The 8,647-nt window shown below is 34.0% G+C and overlaps 1 protein-coding gene across 1 annotated transcript in view; it reads left to right on the forward strand.

The window, feature by feature from the left end:
- The first annotated feature begins 451 nt into the window (after positions 1 to 451).
- Positions 452 to 8,647, forward strand: part of LOC111378851 (sterol 3-beta-glucosyltransferase UGT80A2-like) — a 16,636-nt gene continuing 8,440 nt past the window's right edge. The window contains exons 1-3 of the mRNA XM_023002131.1: positions 452 to 826; positions 1,280 to 1,467; positions 8,050 to 8,294. Of these exons, the coding sequence (XP_022857899.1) occupies positions 673 to 826; positions 1,280 to 1,467; positions 8,050 to 8,294 (587 nt within the window). The 5' untranslated portion in view covers positions 452 to 672. The remainder of the gene's footprint in view (positions 827 to 1,279; positions 1,468 to 8,049; positions 8,295 to 8,647) is intronic.

The raw sequence follows: 8,647 nt of genomic DNA on the forward strand, positions 1-8,647 counted from the left end.
ACATATTTTCGTATAAATATATTTAAATTTTGCACACCACTATCTTGAAATTCTTCGAATTAGGGTAAGTTCATAGTCTTTTCATGTATCGTACTTCAAATTGTTGATAATTAATTCTTTGCATTCTTTGTTTTTTATTAATTTATTTTGATCATAGTCGAGTCGGGACCAATCCAATCGTACGTTAATATTTCAGACACCATTTTTTCAGAGTCTATTTGACACTCATTTTTATGAAAAAATGAATTTTAGAACAGTAAATTAATGAATAATGTATAGATAAAAAATAAGAATTTTTTTTACATGTAATATTATTTTAATGAAAAATGTGTGATAAAAAAAAGAGACAAAAACATATATATATAAAAATGAGAATTAAACGGAGACTCAACGTCAAAAATTAGAAAAATAGTTAAATATTAGCATGTCTTTTCATAAAATTAGCCTAAAATGTTTTTTCCGAAAGAATCTTCGTTTCGCCACAAGAAAATCTTACACGGGCCGGGCCCTTCGGCGTATACTACGATCTCCTGACTCCTGCTCTTTCCGTTTCCAGTACCCATTCACCCACTCTCTAGAACGTGGAACCCGTAAACTTCCTCTCTCTACCTATACTTATATCCATCCTGTATGTATGTTCTCTGAGGGTTCTGGAAGTTTCTGTAGATCTTGATGGATAAACGGCAGAGTGCTCCGATGAAGACTGATGAAGCAAGCTCGTCATCGGATAGTCAAGAGTTGAAGTCTAGTAACGTTGTTGATAGTGATGGTGTTGGTGGTGGTGGTGATGCTGCGCCAATTTCCAGTTTAGGCAGTAAGATTTCAGGTAGACAGTCAATTTCTTGAAAAATCGAAAATTTGAAATTTACGAGTGGTATTGTTAGTAATTGGAGTTACAAGAGAAGGTCATTTTGAATTGTGATGATTTTGTTTGATAATTTGGTAATGGTTTAGGGTGGAGTGATGCTGTCAGATAATTATGTGAAGTATTGGAAGTGTTTTCAGTTAATTTAATTGAAACTTATTGACTCGAAGTGGCTGTAGTTGTATGATTTGCTTCTCATGATTTCACAAATTCAATTACTTGGAAAATTTGAAATTGTGGAATTTGTAAGTAGCAGGAGATATTGAGTTTTGGTGGTTTTTTCTGTTTGAGAATTTGTTAATGGTTCATGAGTGGAGTAATTATGTGCGAAGTTTTTCCTAATGTTTTTAGATAATTTAAATTGAATTTCTTGGAATGGATGGAGTTTATGATTTTATTTATTTCACATGGTAGGGAGTGGAGGAGGGAATTTTTCTAGAGTGAACACAACGCCTCCGAAAATTTTGAGTTCTGATATATTAGAGCCAGTTCCAAGTGAATTCAACTTGGAAAGATCGATAACTGAGGGGCAGAGACATAATGTTATACTTGCCGAAGACGCTGCACAAATTTTTGATGAAAAAATTACTGACCATCAAAAGGTAAGGATTCTCACATGTTTTCACTTTTAGGCGGTTTGGTATTATTGTAGGTTTTAAAAAAATAAGTTTAGCCGTGCTGAAGAAAGAGTCAACTACGGGAAGAATCAATAACATATGGATGAATCAGTTAAGTGTTTAATAAACTTTTGCATTAGAACAACCTGTAAGTTTAAAATCAGCAGTTGAGCATTTTATTAATAAAGGTACTTTATTGTTGTGTCTGTTAAGCGTTTCTGTATTATTATTGTTGTCAGTATTTTATAACATTTAATATTATTAAATTTTTGTCTAAGACAATGTAATCACCGTGTTATTTTTGAAGGAAAAAAAATCTGTTTTATATCAAAATTAAAAAATTTTGAAAAAAATAACATCCATGAAATCATATCTTGAATTTTAATCCGTCAATGGCCAAGAAAAGAAGAGTGGAAGAATGTTTTTAATGTGAATGATGGATGAAGCTATATTATTGTAGAATACTAATAAATGTAGAATATTAACAAATTTAAGACAAGAAAGGAATTAATTATATTTATAAGGGTTGAAATTGGTCTTCTAATGATGGATAATTGGATAAGTTAAAAAGTCTACCTTTTGTTACTTCTCAAAATATGCTAACACCAGATGGTTCAAATTGTTCTATAATTGGTTTTTCTCATTAAGTTTACCAGACTCCTTAAATACATGTAATTGTTTGACAATCAGAAGTTGGGACTTTAAAAGCAATCCCAAAATGGGGCGATAATCTTTTTGTCATTGCTTTTGATACTGGTTGATGCAATTCTTTTTGATGACCTCTTTGTAATAGCTTACAATATCCTGAAAACAACAAGACATTAAGCTTATTCTCCATAAAAGATTCTATGTGAATTCATTTTCCCCATAATCTTTGATTCGGAGTTTTCTGTTACAGAAGAATGAAATAAAATACCCTGTTCATTTTGATATATCCCTTCACTAGCTTGTTTCATTAGGAGCTTTTGTGAATAACTGTATTGGGTCTATGAGAGACATACCTTAACCATCCATGTGGCTCTTCCCTTAATTTTAGCTTATTTGCTCGCACCACCAAATTATTTTTGTATAGCACATTTCATCTGTTTGTAGTGTGACCAACCACAAAGTACAATATGATGCAGGATAAGGGATGATTCCTGCAGAATAATTAGAAATAGCAAAATAGCACAACTAGCAAGTAGAATTCCAACGAGAAGAAGAAGAAGAAGGCAGCAAGAAGGGGGAAAGGGCAGGAGAGAAAGGGGGGAGAAAACCAGAGAAGAAGTAGAAATCAGGGGAAAGGGGAGAAGGAGGAAGCCATAGGCAACAACCCAAGCATTCTATTCTTTAATTCATCAATTCATCAACTGTCTCAAATACGTAACAAAACAGAAATAATTAACAAAACAAAAACCCTAAAGAGAAGGGCTGGAGCCAAGCCCGCTAAACAAGCCCAATAACAGAAATATAAATAATAATTCAAATAGAATATAACTAATAGTCCAAATAGAAAATAAATAGTAAATGAAAGAAAATAAATAGTAAATGGATATCCGCATCAACTCTCCCGGGGTAGGAGAAAAACTCGACCCCGTCGAGTGGATAAATCAAAATTTTGCAATGAATCTGATGCTAAAGGCTCCAAGTCATGCCATGGGGGACGATCTTTCTGATGAACCAAATATCGAAATTCCACAAATGATGACGACGTCAATTGCAAAATACCCGTAAAAACATGAGCTGACCAAGATAACTTAGGCGAATGAGAATGTTGCTGACTCTTATAAAGCTCCAATGAATTTTGCTCACGCTGCTGAAGTCTCTCTTTGGGAATCCATGTACTGTCAGAATCAAGTCGATCCATCCAACGAACAAGAAAGCACTGAATCTTTCTATCATTGGTCAACACAAGCTGTTCATCCAAAATAACACCAATTTTATTTTTGTGTGCCGTGATAGGTGGGATTGAAGCAGATATGGCAAAAGATTTAGTGTAGGAATTCTCATGTGGGAGTAGAAACGGGTCATCAGAGGGGCTAAAATAGCCGTTGTAAGCATCGAAGTCCGTAACAAATAAAATAGGGTGGTGGTCATAATGTGATACAAATGTCATTGACATAGGTATTTTGACCAACATGCTTTGAAATTTTAAAAAGACCGGCATTACACGCTTGCAATATAACATAATCCCCAATATTAAATTCAAAGTATTGTTTATGCCAATCAACTTGAGGTTTATATAATGCTTTACTTGCTTCAAATTGCTTATTGATCTCAATATGCAAGCTATGAAAATGTGATACAATTACCTCAACTGACATAGACACACAAGCATGTGGGTGCATGGGAATAAGGTTTAGAGGTTTCAAAGGTTCACAACCAAGAATAACTTCAAAGGGTTTTAGACCTAAAGACCAGTTCACAGGATCGTTATATGCAATTTGAACAATTGGAGGGATCAAGTCCCAATTTTCAAGATTTTTCTGGACTAGAGACTGTAATAAATTATCAGGATTTTGGTTAGCACTTTTGTTTTGACCATCAATTTGAGGTTGGTCAGTGGTGGATAATTTTGTCTTAGTATTAACCACAGGCGATTGGATTTTCCAAGGGTGACTGGTGACATCGTCAAGCTCTTTAACTTGGGTAAGGGTATGACATATAATATGTGATCGAGAATTGTCAGAGATAAGGGGTATAGTATCCAAAGTCTTGGGAAGAGTCTGGATTCCACCTAAGAAAGTGTCCTCACTATCATCCAGATCATCAGAATTTTCAAGTTTAGGTTCATAGACTAGATCTTCCAACGGCTCCTCTATTACATTCTTTCGTTCTTCTATGACTAAGGTTCGATTAGGATATTTAGAAGAAATGTGACTAAAATCTTTACAGTTGATGCACAACAAGTGAGAAGAAGACCTTGGAGTTTCAGAAATTCTACCTTGATTTTCCAAGATTGGAGAACCATTAGAAGGGGGAGGTCCTAGAAGGGACACGGAAGGAGGTGGAGCCAATGAAGCCAAATGATGATTATAAAAAATGTTACCCTTATTTTTCAAAATTGGAGGAATATCAGACGGAGGAGGTCCTAGAAGGGACTTAACGGGAGGAAGTGGAGCCAGTGACACCGAAGGATGATTGTCAATATGCTTTCTACCTGGAGAAGAAGATCTTGGACTATCACGACCTTTACAATTATTTTTCCAAATAGGAGGAACATTAGACGGAGAAGGTTTTATGATAGACTTATGTTAAGGCGACGCTAATGAGATGGGTAAACGACGATGACCACGCTTTTCATATGGAGTACTAATAATCAACTCATAATCTCGAGCTAAAGAGTAAGCGTGATTAAGAGTAGCGACACCTCTAACGAAAAGCTCGCGCTTAAGATCATCTCTCAGACCTTGGCTAAACCTACTCAAAGTCGTGCTCTCATCCTCAATTAAATGACATTTGGTTCGAAATTCCTCAAATTGCGCGATATACTCAGTCACTAATTGATTTCCTTGTTTAAGGGCATTCCATTGAGTAAGAATTTCAAAATTATCTCGTTCTCGCTCACAAATTTGATCCCTATTCCTATCCTTATCCTTACGATCGGGTCGAAAGTATTTTTGATTACCTTGTCGACGATGCTGTCTATTATGGGACACCTTAGAATTATCAACATCAATTGAATGAGGGATGTGTTTAAAATTTTTCAAACTAACAGACAGGGCCTTACTCTCTTCAAGAGTAGCGGTCATTTGAGTTTGAATAGTCGCTATTTGTCGGGTAAGTGCATCGAATTGTGAGGGATTCATGTTTAATGTACTAGAGTTAGAAGTGACAAGATGACCAATATGTAACTACATGCACTGTAATAGCAACTTAATGACATGCAATAGAGAGATCAACGAACAAAAAGTGCAAGTAATGGAAAATAAAAATTTGAACTATTTTTTTTTTTAATTTAAATTTTGGGATTAAAATTATATACAACAAGCTAGTACTGTTGGTATATGTAAAATAATAAAGCAATGATCAAATACTAGTCAAAACCTAATCACGTAAAATAAGCAGGTTAAAGTGAGATTTAACGAGGTCAATGGATCCAATTACGTGAGTTTAGATAAAAATAGATCAGCAGCAGCACAAAAATTTAATTGATGCAATTTTAAAATGAAACAGTAATATAAACCAACAATAAATAAAAGCAAGAACTTCCCTTTCGTTCGTCGAAGTAGTCAAGCCAGATCAACCAGAATAAAAGATGTACCTGTAAATAATAGAAAAGACGTTTCTTCTCTCTTTTTTTTTCTTTTTTTTTCACTTTTTTTTTGGGAACTGCAGAAAATGATAAATAAAAATTAAAAAAAAAAAGAAATTTCGGGTGTGAAGAGTACCCGTGAACAGTAACTTTTTTTTTTGTGAAACTGCTGAAAAATCTATAAAAAAAAAAAAACTAAAATTCCGGGTGTGAACAGTGACTTTTTTTTTTTTTTGCCTAATCAACTAGAAAGAAAATTGAACAAGAAAACTGCTGTTTCATAACAATTTTTTTTGTTTGTGTTGTTCCACAAGTTTTTGGGAAGAGGATAGAAAGAAAGCTTTAGATTGTGGATGAAAAATTATCCAAATTTTGGCTCTGATACCACTTTGATGCAGGATGAGGGATGATTCCTGCAGAATAATTAGAAATAGCAAAATAGCACAACTAGCAAGTAGACTTCCAGCGAGAAGAAGAAGGCAGCAAGAAGGGGGAAAGGAGAGGAGGAAGCCATAGGCAACAACACAAGCATTCTATTCTTTAATTCATCAATTCATCAACTGTCTCAAATACGCAACAAAACAAAAATAATTAACAAAACAAAAACTCTAAAGAGAAGGGCTTGGGCCAAACCCGTTAAACAAGCCCAATAACAGAAATATAAATAATAATTCAAATAGAATATAACTAATAGTCCAAATAGAAAATAAATAGTAAATGAAAGAAAATAAATAGTAAATGGATGTCCGCATCACAATAGCTATATTGTATCTCTATCTTCAAATTCCACATGATCACCACTCAAGCACCCACTTTAATTGTATGCATTTGACCCCTTTAACTTTTCGATCCTTGTTAGTAATTGAACCTAACAAGTAAAGAAATGCTTTTTTGGGAAGAACATTCCTGTATCTTAACTCTATTATCTCCTGATTCCCCAATAAATTGTATGCATTTCACCCTCATTCATTTTCAATTCCTTATTAGTAATTGAACCTAGCTGGTAAAGCAATTGCTTTTGGGGGAAACATGACCCTGTATCTTGACTCTATTATCTTCTGATTTCCCTCTATTGCGAAAGAATATACCATCACTTTGGTCTTAATTTTACTTAATCTAAGGCCATTAAGTCCTGAGGTACTTCTTCTGACTTGCAATTTATTCCCCGCTGTCATCATTAATTGAAGTCATATCATTACCAAATAATATATGCCAAGTTATCTAGTCTAGGATAAGTTACTGAGATTAATTTATGCTATAGTACAAAGATAAGGACTTTGTCCCATGGTTACTGATGTGAACCTGAATAGCTAGATTGCTATTAAACCCACAAAAGAATGACACAAATCCCAAGAAAGCCGGAGAAATCAAAGTTTATGGAATTTAACCCAAAAATTAGTGAACCAAACAATCAATACAATCACACGGATATATTGACCTTTTGATTTCACAATTAAAGAAATCAAACCCGGAATTTAAAGATTGACCCGAAGAATTAAATGAACCAGAAACCAAAGCAATTACTAGAATATCTTGACTCTGTGATTGCACAACTCATGAATCGCACTTTGATTGGTGAACACCACGAGAAATTGTCTCGATAAGTTCGATAATTGTTCGCGAAGAACAAGAAAAGAAGCAACCTTGCCTCTGATTAATTCAAAATATCAAAAGTCTTCTAATACAAAAAAGAAATAAATTCCCTATTTATACTAGAAACTTTTAAACCCTAGATAATAATTTAAAATGGAATTAAACTCTAAAAGTCTTATTTTAAAAAAGTAAACACGTCCAAATGATGGTAAAGATATCAAAAGGTAAGAATTCTAATTGCATAAGGTAACTACCAAAAATTTGGAATTCCCATCCAAACATGTCTCTATGCAAATCACATCAGTTACTTAAGTTGCACCTGTTACCTATAGTTTCTGGAATAACAATTCTGCAGTTTAATGACATTTGGTTGCACTAGATGGCTTGGGTTCGAGTTCCCGTATTTGTCGGCAAAACTTCAGTTATACATGGATTAGGCTTTATGGAAGCCGATGATTTTTAATTTTTTGTTTGTGAGTTCTTTCCATCGGAAAATTAATATGGTGAATGCTTACAAAAATAACAAAGAATCAGTTTCCTTTTTTTTTGGGCCATTACTCAATTTCATACTTTAGTGTCGATCACCTTTTAATATTGTGTAAACTATTCTTGTATGGACTTTAGATCTATTATCTAATTTAGTTACATTAATTTCATCAGTTAAATGTCTCATTACAGACCGAGAGTTTTCCATTGTACTAACATGCCTTGGGTCTCATTAAATGTTTAAAACACTGCAGCTCAAATTATTGAAGAGAATAACTACTGTCAAACATGATGGAACTGTAGAATTTGAAGTTTCGGGAGATGTTGGACCCCAAACTGTAGGAACTGGTCATGATAGTGTACATAGTGAACTTGATGAAGAACCTCTTGATACAACAGAGCTTCAACATATTCCTCCATTGCAAATTGTAATGCTTATTGTTGGAACTCGCGGGGATGTTCAACCATTTCTTGCAATTGGCAAACGACTACAGGTACTTTCATTTTAATGTGTAAGCCTTTGATTTACTAGCAAAAATCCTTGAACAAACCTTCAGTCTTTAAAGCACCTTCCTGTTAAATTAGAAAAGTGAAAGAAAGGACAAAGCGTAAAAAGGAAGAGAATACTTTTATGTTGAAAACTATCGTTCAGATATTTAGATAGCTTTAGAAAAATTGGACAAATCAGGCACTTTTAACGGCTTGACTCTTAAATAGTGTTTTAAAGTTAATTAATCGACAAAACATTTTAATTAGGATTAGTGGTCTTACATGCGTGCAAAATCTTCATTAGTAGCCATAAAATGCCTCTTCCAGTGCTCAGGATGGATGCAATTATGCAAATCAGCACAT

Source organism: Olea europaea, unplaced genomic scaffold (assembly GCF_002742605.1).
Source record: "Olea europaea var. sylvestris unplaced genomic scaffold, O_europaea_v1 scaffold1883, whole genome shotgun sequence".
Taxonomy (NCBI): Eukaryota; Viridiplantae; Streptophyta; class Magnoliopsida; order Lamiales; family Oleaceae; genus Olea; species Olea europaea.